Source organism: Mesocricetus auratus, unplaced genomic scaffold (genome assembly GCF_017639785.1).
Source record: "Mesocricetus auratus isolate SY011 unplaced genomic scaffold, BCM_Maur_2.0 Super-Scaffold_100019, whole genome shotgun sequence".
Classification (NCBI taxonomy): domain Eukaryota; kingdom Metazoa; phylum Chordata; class Mammalia; order Rodentia; family Cricetidae; genus Mesocricetus; species Mesocricetus auratus.
In genome coordinates, this window is record NW_024429200.1 from 9,392,376 (window position 1) to 9,415,966 (window position 23,591).

General features: G+C 44.2%; 1 protein-coding gene across 3 annotated transcripts in view; it reads left to right on the forward strand.

The window, feature by feature from the left end:
• Nucleotides 1-23,591, forward strand: part of Plxna4 (plexin A4) — a 438,703-nt gene that overhangs the window by 269,431 nt on the left and 145,681 nt on the right. For 2 of the 3 annotated variants that reach the window (XM_040728755.1, XM_040728754.1), the window contains exon 4: nt 6,782-6,913. In XM_040728755.1, the coding sequence (XP_040584689.1) occupies nt 6,782-6,913 (132 nt within the window). Of the gene's footprint in view, nt 1-6,781; nt 6,914-12,282; nt 12,999-23,591 lie in introns of those variants that run through there. The other variant, XM_040728756.1, reaches the window with a different exon arrangement.

The following is a 23,591-nucleotide window of genomic DNA, read 5'->3' on the forward strand; positions in this document are numbered from 1 at the left end:
TAATTCTACGCATAGCATCTCATACTGGAGTGGGCTCCTCTAGGTCATGCATTTAACAAATGAGCACCTATTATGTCCCTGACTCTGGCCTTCTGTGGTGTGGCTGTTTTTTAATCTGCTTCTGCAGCCTGTGTGGCAAGATGCTGAGACACAGGCCAGGGCTACATCAACTAGCGCCTGTGGTGATCAATGGCATAAAATGCCCACCTGGGATCTGATGGCTCCTGGTGTGTCTTTCTGAGAGAATCGGAGTCCTCTAGTGAGGACTGAGTACTTATCCCTGACCAAGCGCCCTCATCACTACTGCCTAGGTGACAGGGCCGGGAAGCTGAGTCAGCCAAAGTCATGCACTGGAGACTTCTGAGAGGAAGAGGCAAAGCCCAGGTTCTTCCCTTTCCTCCTTAGGTTCTTTGCCTGCCCCAGCAGAGTCCAACTTCACAAACTTTACTGCATAGGACCTTCTTCAGATTCTGGGTACTTGGGAGGCCAGTCCATAGCTCCAGCCTGAGTTGAAAATGGGGTATACCACCTGCACTACACCATCCTGAGCAGTACAGACCTCCAATCCAGGCTCACAGCTAGCTTGCCCGTTGCCTCTGTGTTTGAGATTGAGATTCTACATAGAGACTTCAGAGTGGGATGGGGTGCACCTCTAAGTTTAGCCTGCACCCCTCCCCTCCATTGCCAGTTCTGTCTCCATTTCCCTTCCTTCCAGGAAGAAAATAAAAATAAAAATAACAACCTGATTCTCACCTTTTTGTACCTGGACATAGCCTAGGTATAGAGCTGTTCGTGGGGAAACTAGAAGAGAATGTGCAGGGAGGGAGGAAATGGGGGAGTGCAGGGATGGCCCAAGTCTTCAGAGATGAATGGCACTGTTTGCTCATTAGGGAGATTATTTCAAGCAAGACGGCAGCCAGAACGCTCTAGTGCAAGCATCTGCCTGCTACTGGGAGACGATATTTATTGTTCAATCCTTCAATGGATGTAAATAAACAGCCCGGCCCAGATAATGTTCCAATAAACAAACAAGCAGCTGCCAGGAGCTCCCTGGATGGCTGACCTTTGTGGAGGCCACCCTGCTGATGTTTCAATAGCAGTCTGCCTGGCAGCTCAGAGACTCCCTGTGCCAGGGATAGAGATAGGTGCCTTGCTGAATGGTGGGTAGGCAGGGGGCCAGAGGCTGAAGGATGGAGGCTGGCTGCCTAGGAAGATCCTGGGCTGGAGACTGACTGGCTAGAGAAGGCAAGTAGGATAAGAGTAGTGTGTGTGTGTGTGTGTGTGTGTGTGTGTGTGTGTGTGTGTGTGTGTGTGTGTGTCCCTGTTAAGCCACATGGAGGGAGTGGTACAGTACATGCCCCAGGCTGTAACAGAGGCTCCTGCATGGGCCACAAAGGGGTGATGTTCAATTGTTAAGTCCTAGTGTGACCTCTCCAGTTGTCAATACTGAAGTGCATCTGTGTCCTTGGTAGTTAGCCCATTACCATCTAATTGTCTGGCTGCCACCTTCTCTCCAGCAGATGTAGCTGATATAGCTGGAAGCCTCCAGAAACCTGCTCCCACAGCAACTGTTTGGCTAGTTGGTCCTGTGCCACAAGCAGATGTTATGTATATATATATTTACTATCATCCAGGGTATTGGGAGTCCTGCTGTGCGCCCAGAGTATGGGAAGAAAAGGCAGGAGCATGTACAATAGGGCCTAGCAAGTGCCAGGCTGGATTAGAATCAGTGCATCTGAGCATCTTGACTTCCTTGACCTGAAGGCGGTCACACCAAGGAGTGATGCTTACAGCCCCTGAACATCAAAAACACGAGGACTATGAAACACACTGTGACATGCTACAGTTGGAAGGTCCTGGGGAGATTCTAGTATATTGTGGTTGGGCAAGACCTACGCCTGAGGTACACTCAGGAAGATAGTCACCAAGCTAAATTCTTAGTCAAGTTGGTTAGTAAGTATAAAATAAGAGTGTAGGGATGAGAATAGCCTAGAATGACATCATACAATATGGTAGCCATTACCCATATAGTGAGCACCCAAAATGTAGATGTTCCAAATAAGATGTATAATATATGTAAAATATAACTCAGATTTCAATGATTTAGGCTCAGAAGAAGTATGTAAAAATATCTCATTGATAAGTTTGCACTTATATATATATATGTTAATATAATCATATTTGGAACATACTAGCTTAGATAAAATGTTACAATCATTAACTTTATTAGCTTTATTTTTTTCAATGTGACCACTACTAGAAATTGTTAATGACTGAGATGGCCCACATTAGTAGTTTTCATATTTCTATTGTCGAATGTTGTCTAGAACATTCCAGGGCTCAGATGCATCCTGGAAGAGCATCTTTCTCTGCCAGGGTAAACAGACAGGAAACACTTAGATCTGCTTCATTTATCCCATCCTCATGACATTGTTGAAGAAAAATGCCCACACTTTTCCCTCTGATACCCTTTTCATATATTTAGTTTTACCTTCCTGCCAGGCTCTTGTAATTTTATGAAACCATTAGTACTATCAATGTTGCTCCTTTGATTCAGTATTTTTAATGACCTAAGAGATTTAGTAACCCATGGAGGCTTTTAGGTTACCGAAGTTTCGTGGTCCAGATGAGCTGTGTTAAAAGCCCTTTGCCACGTGACTTGTGAGCTACCTGCTACTTACTAACACTTGGGGCTGTGCTTGCCAATCCTGGTCACACCCTAAACAGTCGTTCAGACTCCCTAGAAAGAACCAGTATTGGCGTTTGAACACCTCTTTACTCACAGACCTAATTGATATAAAGATTGAACCATTCAGGAGCCAAGCTTCCTGGAAGGCCAGGTTGGGGTCTCTTTTCCTCTACAATCTAGCTCAGTCTAGACAGTCATTCAGAAAATGTGGGACACAGAATGAATGAGCACGCCACTACAAGAGGGAACTGACATAGTGGGGATATGATTTTCTCTTTGGTGTTTGCCTCAGAGATTAATGTCCTCCAACATCCAAATATGCATCCACGGCTCACGTACAATTGGTCTACATTTTATGCCTTTAAGTACAACAGACTTCTCTAACTGTTCCCATTGCTTATGATCCACAAGTATCATCGGCATTGTATAAAGTAACAAACCTTGTTTTATTATGCTACTACTTCAAAAGTTTTGGGGTAGCCTTTGTACTATGACTGAAGCACAGCCACCCGCCAACGGTGTCCTTCCCTCTCAACAGTCCCTTCCCTGTCATGGTTCGAGCTGTTGTTCCTGAGCTGATCATGAGCTCCAAACGTCTGAACTGTGTTCCAGCCTTCTATAGAGTGGGCTGCATGAGATAGCCCATGTTGTGTTCAGGTAGATTAGGTCAGGAAGATGGCCGTGTGCTATCCCACTGAAATGCTGTCTAGCCTGTTGTTGAGTGCCCTGGGGTACTAAGAGTAGAAAATGTCATACAGGGGCCCTCTTTCTTGATTATGATGCCTCTTACCTTGATTGTGTCTAGCAACTTAAGAGTCTGTTGTTAGATTGGTAGAGTGTAGTTTTCATTTACTCAATAATGAATCACAGTATACTAATCATGTCCTACATACAGTCTATGAGAAATACACTTGGGTCTCACACCTGTCTCCCCCATAATAACAGCTCCTCCCTCACAGTCAACCCACAGAAGACAGAGCCCCTTTCTGTAGTTCTGTCTCTACTGTTGGGTTTTGTGTTAGTCCCCAAAGCTTAGAATCATCCTTGAAGTTTCCAGCTCCCTTCTCCGACCATGTATTAAAAAAAATAATACTAGTGGCAACATTAGTGCTTGGGGAGTTCTCAGTGCTATTTCTCCATGCAGAAATATGTCTTTTCCTGTCTCTAAGTCAATTCTGTTTCTTTGGTCAAACTGCCTAAGATCCCGTGGAGACTCATTATTTTAAAATACCTTTTCATGTGGAGCCTTGTCAAAGACTTTTGGAAAAACTAAATAGCTAAGAGGCAAATGCTGATCCAGCAATCGGGAGAGATCCAGGTTCTAGTCTAGCCTGACATTGTTTCCTACTGAACTTTGGGCAAGATTCAAATCAATCCCCATTTCAGTTGCTTTATCAATAAAATGAGAATGATTATGCTGACAGTCAACATCATAAAAATTTTACAGCTGTCAGATGAGAGAGTGTTACTGAAGAATACTTTGCAAGGTCTAAAACAAAAATATAAGGGCTCATTATTTTGAAATTTCACACCCTTGTGTTCATTCATATGGATGTTCCTCCCCAAAAGAACTGTAGTAGATAAAGACATGATCCCTTCACCACCCCCAGTGTAATGTTTGCACAACACAGACTCCTAGGCAGAATGCAAATTCATATCAGCAATAGGACTGAGTTAAGTATTAGGCTTTGAGGTCCAGTGTAACGGTTCAATATAGTGTGTAAACTCATAGACACATGGACAATGAAGTTAAATCGGTCTGGGTGTGACTCCATGCCCATGTTCACTTGCCCATGTAACCCTGGACAGGTTATTTAGCATCCTAGGCATCACCTGCAAGTATGGAAAATATTAATATTGGTTACAGATTTATGAGATATAAATGCCAGGCATTGCCTATTCCATGAAGATTAATTCCTATTTGTCTAGGTTTAAGTCTGGAGAGTTGTAAGCTAGTCCATTCTGCCTAAATTTTAGTACTGTTCACCAGCCTTTCACTCATGTCTTGTATTTAGTTCTTTCAGGAAACAGATACATGAGTTCTTTTCTTCCTGTAGTATATAAACCTGTGATCAGGATTGCAGTAGAGGAGAGGAGGAGGAGGAGAGATACCTTCCCAACTGTTCTCCTACTCTGGCAGAATATGGAGAGTAGGGAACAAAAAAGCCCAGGCCCCATTGGTGTCTGTAGGGTCCTTACTTTTTTCATATGATGTCTACTACATCTAGAATATCACCCTATCCTAAGCAGCAGGCAAGTTAGAGGCAGGTGATAAGGAACACTCCTGAGGCACTGAATCTAACTTTTAATGGGGATCAAACCAAAGACATGGGATGGGTCCCTATGGGTGTCTGTGTCTGTGAGGGGCCCAAGAGAGCCAAGATCAGCCAGGGTGCTCAGCATCACTCTCTGTTCCTGCTCTAGGGCTCCTCCTGGCTGGGGATGAAGTCTGGTTAAGCCACTGACCACAACCATAGCTTCATCACCAGACTGGTTTTGCAAGGATTTCTGTTTGTCTTTGGTTGACAATGTGCCCGCTGATGGCTCAGCAGTAGGTACAGAAATGGAGAGGGGTGCCTCTGAGGCATTTCTACCTCAGAGCTGAGCATCTCTTTTCAGGCTGGTTTTCCTGTTGTTGTTTTCATGAGCCTAATGGGAAATCAGCAAAGAGGAGTCTCAATTTCATTTATTTGTTCATTTGAAAATAAATAGTGGTCAAATGATCAAACTCAAAACCACAAAATCAACTAGTATCTGAGTTCAGTGAGCTTGGAAGAGACGAAGCATTCTTGTGATCCAATGTATCAGTTTTCACCAGCTGTGGTGTCCCCTTCTAACATTTAGTTCCTCTGAATAACTCTTTTGTTCTCCTTGATCTCATAAGAGGTTGAAAATTACAAGGTAAAAATTAAAATGACTACATAATGATGGCACTTGGAATGCAATGTGTTCTTTAGTTTTGTTATTGGACTCACTAAAGCTCGCTCCAGAGATGCCTTGTATTAGCATCATATCATCAAGGCCTCTGATATCCACTAACTCTCACTTAGCCATATCCTCAGTAGTACTGTCCCACCTTACATAGATGGTGCTATCTCATGGGACAGGATGCCTGCTGGATCAGTGTGGCTACACTGGGCCATAGACTTGGGTCAGAGGCCAAATGAGCATTGTATTGGGTTGGGAAGCCCAAGTCCTTTCTAGGTTTGATCTCAGTGATGGGGTATGTGGGGAGGAGGACATCTGTTTTGGTGGTTTCCACATTGTCTAAACATTTCTAGGAAGAACTTTGGGATGGCCCAAGGATCATGTAGTCATCTAAGTATCTTGAAAGATTGAGGATGACTCATGATGGAGGCACATCTTCCTGTGATTTCCTTCCCTGAGACCATGCATAGAACCTCACAACTAGCTGTTTCAGGACTCACTGTCTATTTTAAATCCTCCAAGTATAAGCTACTGGTTTTTATGGACCAAAGGAGATCAGAGATGTGGAGCTTCTGGGATTGACTCCTTGAGTCTTTTCCAAAGCAGAGCAGTGATACCTGGGTGGAAGTCTCAGCGACTAAGCCAACACCCGTATATCAAAAAATACTTGTGCTAACAAATGCTAGCCTTTCTTCTAGTCTTTCTTATGTGGGATGATCCCCTGACCTGAAACTGCCTCAATACCCAACCCAGACCCTTCATTCGGATACTAACGCCGTACTCATCACTAAAGACTAGCACTGCCTCAGTGAACTGATCCTAAGGCTTAGCAAACCAGAGACAAAACCAGATTCTTTTCAAAGCTCAGGTTGGTCTGTTTGCTCCTTCCTCCATGAGACCACAGGGGGCTTCTGCCACTTATAACTTTGGTTTTGGACTCTAACGTCTGCAGAGACAGAGCTCCCTGCCTTTGACTTTCTCTAGACTGAAGTTGGACTGTGAACAATATTAACTGGGCTTGTGGTTCCAGAGGGATACAAATCAGTGATGACAAGCCCAAATGAATTGATCCCTATGTAAGTTGTCTTGGTCAGAGTGTTTTATCACAGAAAAGAAAAGTAACTGAAACACTCACCTCATCTTCCCTCTTCCTTTTCTCTGCAGATCCGGGTGGATGGGCCCAAGGGCAATGCCCTCCAGTATGAGACTGTGCAAGTGGTGGACCCGGGCCCAGTTCTCCGGGACATGGCCTTTTCCAAGGACCACGAGCAACTCTACATCATGTCAGAAAGGCAGGTAAGGCTGTTGAGCTCTGCTCGACATTTGTCTTGCAACTAAATGCTACCTGTGGCTCCATAGAGACCTACAGGAGGCCAGCTGCAGAGAGGTGATTTGATTTATTTGGCTCAGTGTGTTTCCTTTCAGTTATGCTGCCTGGGGACCAGGGCTGGGTCTGTTGTAATAGGAATGGAACATTTGAAATATGAAAATATCCATGAGTCTAGGACAAATCCACTGGCTTCAAAATGATGGTGTGGATGGGCTCAAAACCAATACTTACTACCTTGAAGAAGAACTCTTAAGTGTAGAATCCCAGGTTCTCGGACAGATTCCCCTACACAAAGGATGACTACCTATCAAAGTCACCTTCCAGGTCCCGAGAGGTCTGTGTGATGGCAAAGACTTATTGCTGTAAGAAACCTAGGTAAGTGAGCATCACAGAAGAGCCCGATGAATGAAGGTTTGGAAGCAGTGAAAGGAGATGATCCATCCTGTGATCTGAGCACTCCCGTGCACCTCCAACCTTGTGGAACCTCTAGAAGAGTACATGACTGCCAATCTGCAAACAGAGTAGGCACAGGGATGACTGTTGGCTGAAACGAAGTGGGACTTAGCAATGTTAGATTTGATTCTGGAACTTAGCCAAGTGCTAAGTAAGTTATTCAGGGGTCCTCCGTGCAGACCAGAGACAATTTCATATAATTAAAGGTGTTTCATTGTCCTGTAACTCACTGCCCAGAGTGTTACATTCCACAGTATATCCCAGAACCCCAAGTGTGGGTCAGCATTGCTGTACCTCTGCTCCATTATTTCTAGGGGGTCATATTGGAAGTTGTCTGTCTAGCTCATAAATATGGATGCCTGAGCACTGAGTGACAGAGGCCATGGCCATGAGGGACAGCTCTCTCTCTTATTCATCTTCATTAGTGTGCCTGAACTCTCTAGAGGACCTTGCTGACAGAGTCTAGATTGTTCTGCCTGTCCCAACTCCACGGAGTGAGGGAGATGAATTCCACATTATGCCACCCACAGTACTTATGCATTATGTCCTGGAAGCCCACAGTAGCCCCACCCTCCTTAGGAGCTTGATGACATCTTCTCTCAGTGTGGGTCTCTGGATCTGCCAGCTTCAGCAATACAGGGATTCATTGTGGTGCCCTTTGGAGGCCACCATGGCTTGGGGATGGTGAAATATTTTGCTCTGGGACTAGATACAACTGGGATGGAATGAACAGCTGGTGGTGAATCTATCCCCCATCTGGAATTTTTCTTTTCTTAGTGTGATTCCCCACTTCTTACCCTTTGCCTAACTCCATGGCCACAGGAGATGGGGAGGGGGATGACTTTCTTTGATGGAAATGAATTCTTTAAAGAAGGCCCAAGACCTGAGTACAACACTGAACATTTCAACATCCCTTGCCTGATCTGAAATCCAGAATTTCTTTTTTTTTCCTTTTTTTCCAGGGCTGAGGACTGAACCCAGGTCTTTGCCCTTGCTAGGCAAGTGCTCTACCACTGAGCTAAACCCCAACCCTGAAATTCAGAATTTCTAAACCTGGGATTTAAAACATGGAAGGACTTTGAAAGATGTAAAAGCTAGACTACTAGTGCAAAACTATCAGTACTCTCTGATAACACTGAATGTGGGTATTCCTCCCCCTTCGAAGGACCCAGCTGAAGACTTACTTGTCTCTCTGTTCTCATCTGGCTCTATTTCTTCTAGTGGGCTCCCTATGCACTCTGGCTTGATGATAAGACAAGCTGAGAGTTTGATTTATGGCATATTGGACAGGAAAGAAAGGCAGGAGTAAGAAGACCAGATGTTCATCCATTTTGGAGTTGTTCTTCACAGAGACCCCAAATCAAAACCAGCGGTCTCATTGCCTGTGTCAGCACTGGTGTCTGATGGGTTGGCAGGTTCATTGTGTAGCACAGTGGATAAGGGCACAGGTACCACGACATCTGAGTACATTAGTTGTGTAGCATTGCTGCGACCAAATACCTGACAGGGACAGCTTAAATGTGATTTTATAAACTCATGGTGCAAGGGATATAGTCCATCATGGCAAAGGAGACTGGAGAGGGTCATTCAAAGCAATTGAAGCTTTCAGTGTCTTGCTACCTCATATTGGGTAGCATCGAAGTCAGGCTAGATGTGGAGCTAGGCTGTAACCCTCAAAGACCTGCTCCCAGTCATCTGTCTGCTAGCTTGGCCCCATGCCCCAAAGAGTCTATAACTTCTCAAACCAGTGCCACAATTTGAGGACCAGTGTTCAAACACATGAGCCTGTGGGGACATTTCACACTCAAACTGTAACATTGAGCATCAACCCTGACTCTTATATTTGATAAGTATAATATCATGTACTCATAGAAATTCAGCATTCTTTGCTGCGAATAGCTTATGCTCCAAACTTAAGTGAGATGACAGATATCATAATCTTAGCCATGAGGTCAATCCCTGGATTTCAAGCCAGACCCATTCTTAGCTGACTGGGTGACCCTAGTCATACCATTTCAGCTCCATGATTTGCTTTCTCTGATACTGTGATAAAACACTGACCAAAAACAACTTTGGGGAGGAGAGGATTCATCTCCCTGATTGTTGGAGTGGTAGAGTCCACCATTGATGGAAACCAAGGCAGGAACTCAAGGCATGAAGCGAGGCAGAAGCCGTGGAGATATGCTGCTCACTTGGTTGCTTTCTATGGTTTCCTCAGCTTGCGTTTTTAGACATTTCAGGACCACTTGACTAGGGGTGGCACTGCCCACAGTGGCCTAGAGCTTCATGCATTAACCAATTTATTAACCAATCATGAACCAAGAAATTCCTCATGAGAATGACCATGGGCCAATCGAATGGAGACAATCCCTCAGTTGGGTTTCCTCTGCCAAGGTGTCTCTAGTTTGTGTCCAGTTGAGAAATAACTGGCACATTACCTGTCTTGGCTTTATCATCTGCAACCTAAGGGTAACAGTGATGAGCTACTGAGCCACTTGACGTGAGAGCTTGAACCATCTAAGAGTGACATGTGCTAGTCTTCAGATTACTGTTTTTTTCTTCATGTGAATAAAGACTTAAATATTCCTGAAGGATATAAATTAATAACATGAAACTCCAAGGAGTTAGTCCTAGGATTCATGGTCCTTTTCTATAAAGCCTCCACTAATGTGTAGTTGAGGGTTCATGGAACACATGGGTTCTATTGAATCATCCAACTCTGCTGTTTTGACATAAAGCTGCCATTGATAGCACAGAAACCCACAGGTGTGACTGTACACAGCACCACTGCATTCATAAAAACGAGTAGCAGGCAATAGTTTTACAAAACTCGAGTCACTTCTTAAGTGGAAGTGTTTTGAAGGATTCACCTATCATTGGAACCTTAGTAGAGCTATTGTGTGGAGAGGCTCAGAGAAATTTATGAAGCAAAGCCTTCACCTATGAGCTTCAAAGCTTAGAAAAACCAGGCTGTCTTTGAATTGTTGCTTCTAACGTCCCTCACCATCCTGGAGTTCCTGTTACCTCTGTGGCTGCTGTTTTTTGGTTTCTACCTGGTCCCCCCCTCCTCTTTCCTTTGTCTTCTTAATGTTATAATATTATTATTTAATGATGATATTCAGTCCCATGGCTTCATATCTTATCTGGTGCCCTGCACTGAGCCCTTCTAACACAGCTACTTGTCTTTTAGGCATCTTCATGTCTGTTCATTCCATACATTTTCAACTTAGCATGCCCAAGTTCATATTCTTCATCTTCCTCCATTGCATTCCTCATCTGTAATAATCCCTGTCTTAGTTAATAACAACCAAACCATCCAAACTAAAAACCTTATAGTCATCTTTGGCTTCTTTTTTAACCCATGACTCTACATTCCAACATATTGGGAAAGTTATTGATTCTATAAAATATTTCCAAATTATGACAATTTCCCATATCACTGCTACTACCCTAGATCAGGCCTGATGCTCTCAATAGACCCCTGTCTGCTTCCTCTGTAACTATCAGTATTTTCCCAGACCTATTCCCAAGGCACATAACATAATCTTTTAAAGTTTAAGTTAGAACATGCCATCATGTTCTAAATCAGCAAATCCTTCAGTACTGATGAGACCCCAGAAGGACTGTGTAATACTTTTATTCATTTGTCTGGGAATTGTTTTTTGGGGGCAGGGTACTGTGTATCCCACCTAGGACTTGAACTTGCTATGCAGCTAAGAATGACCTTGAATGACTGATTCCCCCTGCCTCTATTTCCCAAATGCTGGAATTGTAGGCATGCTCCTCTTCTAGTTTCATTCATGTTGGCTGTGATAAAGTACTCAGACAAAAGTCACTTAGGGAAAGAGGATTTATTTGATTTACAATTTTAAGTTATAGTCCATTATGTGGGGAGGTCACAGTGTCAGGAGCTAGTCATATTACATCTGCAGTAGAGACCAGAGATAAATAAATACATGCTTGCTTGATTGCTTGCCTAAATCTTAATTTCTATGTGCTTATGTATCTTAGTAACTTTTTGAGTAAGGAATAGTTCTGCCTGCAGTGGACTAGGTCTACCCATATCGATTAAGGCAGTCAAGATACTCCCTTGACACACCTACAGGCCAACACAATATAGACAGACACTCTCTAAGAATCTTTTCCCAGATCATTCTCGATTTTGTTAAGTTGGCAATTAAAGCTAGCCATTACAGACACCATGCCTTGTGAGACTTTGTATGTTTGATGTTCTAGAACTATCTAACCTTGTCAAACTCTATCTTACTCTGCTTTCCATACAAAATCTGCAAAATCTGGGCAGAACATGTGTTCCAGACAAAGATATATCCCCAGGTGACAGTCCTCTGCTATGAGGTCTTTGCTCTAATGATTCTCATGCCTAACGTTGTCTCCAGATAGCTCCAAGGTGGACTGTCTTCCAAGTCTTTGCTTCTAGAAGGTTCTTCTGAGTTCCTCAGAGAAACTCCACCTTCCTGTCCACCAGATTCAGGAGCTACTAACTCCCTACATTCCTCTATTTCTAGCTGCGATGCTTAGTCTCTTCCTGTATAGTTCCAATGGCTGTTATGAGTGTTATTGACTTGCATGTCTTTCTTGTGTAGTGTGTAAGCACCACGAGAATAGAAATGCTGATATGTTTCATCTTTTTAGTTTCATGAGCTGCAGTACGCATGCTCATGCATTCACTAACCTCATGAGAAATCCTGAGGAAATTTCCCCCTAAGTATGGAGAAAGGCTTGAACAAAAGCATTTGTTTTGAATGTACACAACATGAGAATAGAAATGTCGATATGTTCTATCTTTTTAGTTCCTATATGTATAATAGCCCCCTAGAACAGTATCTGACACATAAGAATTCAGTACATGTGTGTTCAACAGGTGAGAGAATGAACAAACAGCTACGGAAGTCTACGGCCTTGAGCTTCTTGTTTCAGTGATGTTGCTCTGGACACTAAAGCCTGACCACAGGCACCCCAGGGTCTACATTTCCCAACCTCATGAGACGGGCAGACTCATTCCTAAACCCAGTGCAATGGCAATCTGAATTGCAGCCTACTTCAGAGTGAAGGACGTGTGTCAGAGGGAGCTAATGGAGAACCTGTGTAAGGAGGAGCTGGGAGTGGAGGGTGCCAGCCATGCTCCACCACATCTACTTAGAGACACCCTTCCACCCTCATCTGGAGCTTTTGCAATTGCAGCAAGTCATCAGCCTAAAGGAACTTTTGGTTCTGATGCTGTTTCTAATGCAAGTCGAAGAAGAGGCAGCCAGGAGAGCAGTGGAGAGGCGTCTGGAGACTGTGAGCAAGCTGGCTGAGTTCTCCTACCACCAATGCCTTCCTGGTCCTCTTGGCATAAAATCCAAATTCTAGTCATGGGCCCTTAACTCCATGTTGTGACCCTTCCCACGATCATATTGTGATCCTATTCTCTGATTCTCTTATACCAACCTACACTGTATCCCTGACCCTGTAAAGCTCCTTCCAGATGTAGGACCTTAGGCACCTTGGCTGTTCCTTCTTGTCATGCTGACGGCCCATCACCCTAGTCCCTTTTCCATTGCCTACTGGCCTGAATATTCCCTACTGACTTATTTTTCACCTCTGCATAGGAATCCCCCTGGAAATCCCCAGAGGGTAGGGACCTTGTCTCTCTTGTGTCTGGAACCTGGGAGAATGTTTTGCTCAAAGTAAAATCCCCCCAAAGTCCTCTTAGTTCCTGTGGGATTGGTGCCAGTGACAGAGCCATGGGTCTAGCTGGCTCCTTCTGGAGGCCTGAGACACTGAAGAAGATTCAGATGAGATACCTGGCACTGAATTGGGGGTAAAACCCAGGGAACCCTGGTTCTATGAGCTGTTTAGCAGCTCCAGGATGTCAGTGTTGTGCCTGAGGAATTTTCTACTTGGCCATGAAGTGAGAAACCAATGCATCAGTGGATGCTCTCTCTCCTAAAATGTGCCTGTACATCCTTGCTTTTCCCAGGATCTGTTAGTGATGCTGACCTCTGCTGTCTCCATTCCAAATATGATTTATTGTATTCCACACTATGAGAAAGATATTTAGACATCCAGGAAGAGATTTTACACCTATTTTGTCATTGTGGTACACCATGAACCTATAGATATGAGATTCCAAAGTCTTCTCACTGCTGTTTGGAGCTCTCCTCTGATTCCAGACATTGTCTCATCATTTTTTTAGTATATGTGCTGCCAAAGCGAGCATGACAATCTCTTTCCACAGGCAAGCACTCAGTGTGAGGAAGGATGGCGGGAGGATGGTGGTGAGGAAATCTTATGACAACAGAGGATGAAGTGGGTGGTGACTGTACCTGTAGAAGACACCTGTGTATCATATGAACATGTGATATTTATTTCCTGGTTCTGTAACTCCAGCTAAGTAACTAACGTCCTCAGTCCCTTATTCATTTGATACCCAACAAGGATTTACTGACACCTACTGTGATCCAGGCTTCCCTGTAGATCTTAGGGACTGTGTGTGCATCGGGGTACCAAGTGCTTCTTCTTGGGTATCGTACTTTCTGGGAAAATGAAGGGATGAATGAGTAGCTTAAGTTAGATAACAGTGAGCCCAGTGGAAAATGGAGCTGATTTGGGAGTAAAGCCATGTCTCAGAGAGTGACAGAAATTTGCTCTTTGAAAGGCAGTCCCCTGGGAACTGTTCCTGGGGAAGGACCTTCTGAGCAAAAGGTAGCATGAAATGAAGTAGCAGCAGGTGGCTGTCATGGGAAGAGCCATCCAGGCAGGGAAGAGCTCAGTAAGCTCTGAGGTTCTGAGAACACAGAACGGTTGCAGTGAGAGTGGCAGGTGATAGGGAGTCCATTGCAGAGAGCGACACACTTGGGTCACGCAGGAACCCATTGGCCGTCTTTACAATGGAAATCTAATAAATAGGATCAACCTGCATTTCAGTGAGGATTAAATGAGATACAGCTAGAAAACACTGATCTTGACATCTGGTAGCCAGACAGCAGTGAGCAAAAGTGGGCGCCTTGTTTGATAATTTGCAAATTGCTCTTTCAGAAGCCAGGACATTGTTTCTGTTCTCTCACTGTGTGGGCTCCTGTCTCTCGCTCGTCAGCTCTGCTTTCGATGGAGCCTTTTCCTTGGATTGAATGAGCGCATACTGCCAGCGTCAGTGTCATTTTGCCACTGTATAGCTGACTCTTTCTGTGTTGTTTATGGCTCTCTCATTTCCCCCTTTTATTCTGCACAGTTCTGTTGCATGCGGGTATACATGTAAGAGCATGGACACGCACCTTGTTGCTGTCCCTGTGTGTCTCCGCCAGCCTCCTCCTTGCTGTGTGTATACATGTGCATGTGTCTGGTTTATGTCTATTGTGCATGTGTCTGGTATATGTCCATAAACAGGGAGGGAATATCTACACATTAGGGAATTACTGTGTGATTAAAACAAAACTGTCAAGATGATAAGAGGAACTTTCAAGGAAATGTCAGCAAGGCAAATCAAAGAGAGAAGATGAGTTGACTGAGTCAGGAATCCTGGGGCCCTGGAATGACCCAGCAGGAGTAGAAGCATCTTCCCCCAGTCAATGCAGGCTTTACTTTTAGAGGCCCCAGAGAGAGGGAGGTTTCTCTACCACTTTTACCGTCTCTGCCATCCCACACCACAGCCTTTCTCTGTCTGAGATCCAAGGGCCCTGAACCCATGTCCCCACTAGCTTTTCTATATCCAAACCAGTACCATCTTTCATGGTTTCCTTTATTTTACTGGCTTCTGTTGACAGTGGGTGGCACCCAGGCATCTGGGGATACCCCTAAGCCTGTCTTCGCTCCTGAGTACTGGGGGGGGGCTGGAAAATGAAACTACCTCAGAGTACAAGATGAAGAAGGGGCAGCCCTCTCCGACTTTCTCCAACATGATCAAATAAGCAAGCCTTTAAGACCATTTGCCCGGGGCTCATTCATCCATTCATCCAGCAGATAGTCACAAAGCACCTACTAGGTGCTAAACACTTGCCAAGGTATCGATCCCATTTGAAGGGATAGATGGATAGCCTTGATTTTAGCAAGAAGCAGCAGCCAAGAAGAGGTAAACATAATCCACAGCTCACGGAGTAGCTTGGCAGGTGGTAAGGGCTGCAGGAGGAAGGAAGTGAGTCAGGGAGGTGGACTCTTGTAGCCCTGGTAGGAGCCAAGATTTTGATTTGAAAGTGTTCAGGGAAGGATGTTGGAGAATAGAAGGCATGCAAAAGAATAAAGACAGGCAGTTCCACATCTTTTCCCCTTGTCTGTTTGACATCCCGTGAGAATTTCTGAGGAGAAGGTGGGACTAGAGGTCAAAAAAGGTCTGTGGGTCTGGAGAGATGACTCAGGTTAAGAACAGCTGCTGTTCCTGCAGAGGACTTGGGTTCATTCCCAGCATCCACATGGAGGCTCAAAACCATCTATAACTCCAGCTCCAGGAGATTCAACGCCCTCATGTGAACTTCACAGGCACCAGGCATACAAGTGGCACACAGACATAGGTGTAGAGAGAATACCCATGCACAATAAAATAAAATAAAATAAAAAGTTAAAAAAAGAGAAAGGTCTGTGCCACTCAGGGCTCCAAAGCCTATGGTATTTCTGTCAAGGATCTCCCCATGTTTCAAGGCCATGGCTACTATTTTTGTGCCTCAGTGTCCCTAGAGATATTCTGAGTGTATCTGATATGAACTGTCACAATCTTGAAACTGGCACTAAGTGTGGCCATCTTGGACATTAATTCAGTGGAAAACGCTAGTGTGGGGATAAGATTTTTTTTTAGCTGAGGAGGTGGTCCCTACTCTGTCAGCACTGGGTCTCCAGAATCCTCTCACCTGAGGTGTGTTTGACGGTGACGCTGTCACTATCTCCATCATTCGTTTCATTCCCGTGGAGGACCAAGTTGTCAGGTCTGGTTTGTCTGGATGCCTGACACTGTGACAAGCTGGTTTGGACATTTGCTCCTGGCACCCAGACTGGGCCGTGTCTGATAGCTCCCGGGAGTGTGAACTTGAAATGTAGGCTGCAAAGTGAGTGACAGGAAGCTGAGCCACCTCGGGCATTCACAAAGGGAAAAGCTGTTGCAGCAATTCTTCCAGTTCCACTCAAGTAGAAGCCTTCCCATTGGTCTGTAATGGATCCCAAAGGCTCTCTTGTGTCATTGCTGAAATCTTCTCCCCCTGCCACTTCCTTCTCAAACAACAAAGAATGTCTCCATCGTATAATTACAAAGTCTCAGAGAGCAAGAGAAGAGGCAGCTCCCTTCCCCAGTTTCCTACAATCCTCAATGCTGGCATCCTGAATTTCCCATTGCGTCCTAGCCCTCAGAATGGGAGTGTTCACCAAGGCTTCTCTGATGGAACACTCTCCCCCAGCCTGCTTCCCTCCCTCCCCCAGCCTGCTTCCCTCCCTCCCCCAGCCTGCTTCCCTCCCAGGACTGGTGGGCAGGTCTTCTGTAGCCTCACAGTAAGCAGAAGCAAGAGCCAGACTGGAGACAGACTCAGCTCCTGTGGTAGGCTCTTTCCCACATCCCCTCTCATGGGGAACTAAGTTCTTTGTAGTAGCAAGCAATGGTATCTGTCTTTTTAGCTTCTTGGCAGAGAAGCTTTGTACCCCATTTTCAGAACACACCTTAGAAGGTAAGAGGGCCCCTAGGGATGGTAAGGCAGGATGAAGGGTCGAGAGTGGGTAGATTAGGATCCACCCCTTCTTCCTGGGTAAGAAGGCCCCTTAATTTGGTCTCTGTTGATACAAGTTAGGACTAGAGCCCTTTTGCAACATCTAGGGTATCTTGGCATATACAGAGCCCCAGGAAGCACCAACCCCACCCTCCAAGATACAGGAAGTGAAGCACCCCCACACTTTCCCAACAGATGTGTTTCTAAATGGCCACTTATGTAGCAGAAACGTCTATAATATCTAAACATGAGTTTAGTAGCTTCTTTTATAGAAAAGCATAGCTCTTAGTCTATTCAAAGAGGTAACCAGTGTGTATTAGCTGGGGACCATGGGGGTTCATGAATAGACCATGAACTTGGCTTTTCATCCAGGCCCTCACTTCTTACTAACTCTGCTGCCCAGAGCAAATTGTTCAAGCAGGTTATGCTCTGATTTCTTGATGTTTCAGTTGTGAACCTTAGCAGTTAGTGACTGAGCTACCACTCTATTTCATCCTAGTCATTATTATCATTACCATCAGAAGCTGTATTGTTAGGGGATAAGACACCTGAACAAACTTCTGCCTGAGACTAAAGCCTGGATCAATCTCAGATGCCACCTACTACCCAAGAGCACTGTTTCCTTCCAAGTGCCTTGGGAAATCCCAAGGTGTAGTCTTCATTCATGTTGTTGAGCAATGTCTTCTAGGGTATAGAGAGATCAAGAGTCTTAGTCTCCTGCTCTAATCAGACACAGCCATGTCACTGATATTCTGTTGTTATTCTTCCCAATCTAGGGAAGACGTCTTAATACATTTGAGCCCAGCCCCATTGGATTCTTGAAATTTATCCTAAGCTGGTAAAATACACTAGTTAGTGTTAAGCCGTATGACAAAAAATACCTGAACGAAACTAAGAAAGGAAATTTATGCTTTGGCTCTTGGTTCCACAGAGATCAGTCCATGTTCTTTAGTTCCATGTGCTTGGGCAGGGCATTGTGTCAGCAGACATGCGATGGAGGAGAGCTAATCACTTTATGGAGGACCAGAAAACAGAGAGGGTAATGGGAAGTAGAAAGGGTAATGTGTCCACCCAAGGACTAACTCCAGTGACTGACTTCCTCCAGACAAGCCCTACCTCCTGTCTTCCAAGTCCTTCCAAAATTGTACCACCAGCTGGAGAACCAAGCATTTAAAATATGGGCTTGTGGAAAGCACTTAAGATTCAAACTATAACCATGGCCAAAAGGAGTTTCTGACTCCTCATCTTCCAGAACATTAAATAGATGAGAAAATGGCCTGTTTACCTTCCCTCTGTCTTGGAACAAGGGCAGAGCACAGGCAGGCAAGGGAGGGATGTGACGACAGAATGAGAATTCTAAGTGTTTATGCAATAGGCAGGTTATACATGTGTACTATATAAAAAATTGCTAAAATGGCTAACATGATAGAGGGAGAGTGATCCAAATGGCCACCTGCATCCTGGAAAGGTTCAGAATGAAGTAAGCCTCTATGCTCTACCTCAGCAGCCGCAATCTGGTGACAAAGGTCAGCAAATTTCATAGAAAGCTGTTGGTCTTCAGTGCATGTTGAAAGCAAGAGAAACTGAAGTCCGATGTCTGTGAAGGACAGCAGCAGCAGAGGCAAGCAGGCCAACAAATCCGCTTTGTTCCTTCTTATAGCTGAGTCAGCCATCAGAAGGTGCTGTCTACCCTTGGGAAGGGTCCCTTCCCCTCAGTTAATCCTTTCTGGAGCTGCCCTCACAGATATACTCAGAGGCATGTCTCTTAGCAGATTCCAGAAGCCATCAAGTTGACAATCAAGATTAGCCATCAGGGTTGGTGACTAGAGCAAGTGTTGACAGTTTCCTCTCTGCTCCTGAGACCCATTAAGCATCTGTCTCTAGTGATTGCCCCAACAGTCATTCCTTCTCTTAATTTGGTGTCAGCATCCTGATACTTTGGTCCTCTTGAAGTGCCATGTTTGAAGACAACCACCTGGGATGCTACGCAAAGCATCGCTAAAGGGAACCACCATGTGGGCGCACAGGGCCCTGGGCTGTGTGTCTGCCACCTCGCCTCCTGCTCTGTGGTGATTATACAGAAATCTGTGGGCTTGAGCTTGGTATGTGTGTTAGTCAGCTTTTTGTTACTGTGACAAAATACCTGTAAAAATCGACCTAAGGTGGACAATTTTATTTTGACTCATTACTACAGGTTTCAGTTCATAGTCACTTGACTTCACTGTCTTTTGAGCTATGGTAATGCAGAACATGACGATAGGGAACAGATAATAAAGCAAAGATACTCACCTCATGGTGGTTGAGAAGGAAGGGTGGAAGCTGTGGAGGGATCAGGGATAAAACAAAGTTCTCCTATGACTTCCTCTAGGCTCTACCAGCTAACATTTCTACTGTCTCCCTCTTGCCTATTACTATCAGTTCATCAATTAATCTACTGGTGAGATCATAGTCCTCACTGTCTAATCATTGCAGGACCACACATCTGAACACTGCTGCACTTGGGACCAAGCCATCAAAACATGAACTTTGGGAGGAGCACATTTCCAATGACCATAACAAAAAGAGTAATGACAGCCACTGGCAGGATACATCTTTCCTGTTATAAGGACACTGATCTGGAGACAAAAGCTCATGAGATATCGCTGGGTCTATCGGTTCTGTGGGAGGTTGTGGGTGACTCACTTCTTACCCAAGTCCCCAAGTCTGGGAAGCTAATAAATAATCCCAAGTCCACGCAGCACCCATTCCCATCCTCTCTAAATGGAAGTAGTGAAACTCCCTGAGTTCTGATTGACTGGCCCTGGAGTTCTCTAGAAAAGAGACCAGAAATCTGAGATACTTAAGCACATCTTGTACTCAGTTTGAATACTGATGAGATATTCTCGAAAGTAAATAGGTGCCTGTTAATGTGTGCCATTGTTCAAGATGACTCCATGGCATTAATGTTGTCATGTGACTTTATCAAATGCAATATAAGAATAAAAGGGTAAATTGCAGATGGCATAACTGTATCTCACATGAGTTCATAAAGTGCCTTTAAGTAGTGCAAGATGGCAATGGAAATGTGAACTTGAAACTGACTCAGTATTGGACGCAGTGGTTTCAAGGGAGTGGCTAATGGTGGGGGGCGGGATGAGCTAGATATAAAGGAAACAGAGCGGAGCAGAGAAGCAGTCGGGAAATGGGAGGATACCACATCTTTCTCTAGTATCGTCTGTCCTGGTGCTGCCCGTCCTGTGCTGAGGCTAGAGATGGGCCAGACCAGATCCACTTCCTAGATCTGCTTTTCCATTTATCCTTGAGCAGGTTACTTTACCTCTGAATGTTTGATATTTCTCATGAGCAAAATGAGGCTACATTCATGCCTGTAGACTGAGTGGTTATAGTTAATGAGTAATAAAATTTATGCCTATAATTCTTAGAATCCTGGTACACAAGGGTACACTCTTAGCTTTCACTTCAATTATTTTCAGACGGCTTGTAATTGTTTTAAGGTTGTCCAGATTTTATTGAAAAAATCCACCCAGAATGCTTTTCTTCCACCACTTATAACCTCACCCCTGTAGCCTTTGGACTTACATTAGGTCCTGTGGTTTGGGTGCCAAGTGTAATGGAGAGCAGACTGGTTACTTCCTCCTAGTCTGAGTCAGTGTGTATCAATGGCTCTTCAGCCACCCATTTAGGGATATAGTACTAACCTCACTTCCCTGAGACACACAGGCCTGTGACTCAGTTTACCCCTTGTGCTCAAGGTTGCCTTCAGAAGTTCTACTCTCCTATCCATACAACCAGGAGCCCCACAGTCCTTTTTGCTAAAATGCAAGGTCTTAAGTAACAAAGGACCCTATATGTGTAAGCGACCTGGCCCACAGTCCTGCCTGGATACAGAGTTCAGCAGCTGTCAATCTAGCATTTCCCAAATTTTCCTTCTTGGAGCTAAGGCATGGAAAAGAAAGTTTCTTTGATAAGATGCATCTGGGGAAATCTGAGTTGAGCAAATAACTTCACAGAAGCATTTCTTGAATATTTAATAGGTTAGTATTATGAATCTGCAAACTATGCTGACCATGTGGGAGGCAATGTCACTCAAATATATTTGGCCTCAGCACTCAATTAGCCAGGAGCCCCGAGAGCTGGGGGTGCATTGAGGGACCCTTGCTAGGGAAGGCTGAATTCTCTTTTCCTCTGCCTTTCTGCTGTCTGACTACCCTGGCTTTGACCTTAACCCTGCTCCTTCTTTATGATCTAATGTCTCTGGGCACAGGCAGAGTTTCCGATCACAGCACTGGTGATCAAAGTTCTTTTCAGCAGATCCTCAAAGCCCCCAGTACAGCTGGGCAGAGACTCTTTTTCCAGTCGCTAACATCTGGCCTGATTGGGCTTCCAGAAACTCACAGGTCTCTGCATCCTAAGCTCCCTTTGGCTCTGAACTCAGCCTTCAGCTTTTCTCTATTGATCAGCATCCCTTTCTAAGACATATCCATTTGATTAAAACTATTGAAATTCTGCCTTGACCTACTGTCACCAGTAAGTCACACAGCTCTATTTGGGAGATGCATCTTCTCAGATGGTTTTCAGGTTATCCTTAAATGCATACATACACCTTTGTCTCCAACAGTTCAAATCAAACACTGGCCATCCAGGGGGTCTGAAATTCACAATGGTCTGGAGGAACTTATTTACGTATTACTTTATTACAAAATATCAGAAGCCAAACTCTAAAACATCTAGATTCACATTTTTTCTAATCTTTTATGTATGGATGTTGTGCCTGCATGCGTATCTGTATTTTGTGTGTCTATGTACCATGTCTATGTACCATGTATGTGTCCGGTGCCCGTAGAAGCCATAAAGGGCATCAGTTCCTCTCAGTTACAGATGCTTTAAATCATCTTATGGGGTCTGGGAATTACATTCTTGTCCTCTGAAAGAGCAGCCAGTACTCTTAACCTCTGTCATAGTACTCTAAAAGTGTATTTTAATCCCAAAAGGTGCTGAAAGATGGCTTAAGGAAAAAAAATTGTTACTACCTCTACTTTTTATTTTTGAGATTATAATACAATTATATCACTTCTCCTTTCCCTCACCTCCCCACATACCCCTCCTTATCCTCTTTAAAATTCATGGTCTCTGTTTTCATCAATTGTTATTACTTTTCTAAATTTTCTATTTAAAGAAAGAAATTTGGCATTATGTGTGTTTCACATTAGCTGACACTTGCCACACCCCACCCCAGGTTTTATATCACTCATGCTTGGTCATCCTACAGCAGCCATTGACCACTAGTAAAGCATGGAGCTCTGTGGGCTTCACGGTTTGAATAGAGTAACAAACACTAGCATTCTTTCTAGATGATTTTGTTACATATTACTATCTATTTGTAGTTTATTTGTGACAGACATTATCAACGACATAAACACAACCCTTTAAACAGCATTTTATGGTGTTTTGCAGTCCTATGGAAGGGGCCTTTCTTTATTTTTACAACATAGACATGTGCTGTTTTGGGAAACTTAATTAAACAGTTTTCTTTTAAAAGGAACCAAAATGTTCCACATTCGTTGACCTTTTCAGTTCTGACAAGCAGCTGTCAGGAAATACCACTTTCCTGATAACTTTGAAGAAAATAAGCATAGCTTCTTACCCTTCAGCATAAAGGTAATGCAGTAATACTGAGCAGTGAAAGTGGGCTCTTTTAGACAGAAACGATAGCATGGAGAGACCACTGTGAGGGAGGAAGGTTTGGAATATGCTTTTATCGTGGTGTGATTTGGTGAAGATAATGAGTGTGCCACTTGAAAAATTTATACCTAACAGCTTTGAAAACTTAGTCAGAAACCTTCTGCAAAGGAAAGACTCCAGAGCACTGTGTTCACATGCTAAGATATGTGTAAGAACTCGGCGCTGTCCTCTGAGCTGTATGGAAGCTGCCTGACATCAGGGAAGATGAGAATCTACCAGTCAGCCTCCAACACAAGTCTTTACTTAATTGCTCCGCGAGCCTGGGAAAATAAATAATTACCTTGAGTTACTCAGCTTAGCCAACAATGCCCATTTTTGCATCTGTTTCTCTATGGGGTGTCCTTCCCCATGTGGTAGCCATCAATAAAAACCACTGGAATATATTGAACCCAAGATGCTGAATTCCTGTATCATTAAATGCCAAAGTTTTTATAATGAACCCTAAAACATTATTTCTGCCAATATTAATAAGAATTTTCTTGGTTATAGTAAGATGTTTTACTACTCATTAATAAAATGAAAATTAAGATGCGGTTTTACCTCTATACAGTTTGCTTTCAAAGTGGTGGTGATTTGGGGGCTAGAACTCAGGGCCTGGCAATTGTCAAGCGAGAGCCCTACCACTGTGCTCCATGGTTAGCTGGGAGGTCTCTGCCGGTGAGCAGTATCAGGATGGAGGCATTGGGAGGAGGATGCTGCAGTTGCCAGTTCTTGCACACACTCATCTGTTGTTGGTAACTACTCATACTTAGACCAGAGGAAGATG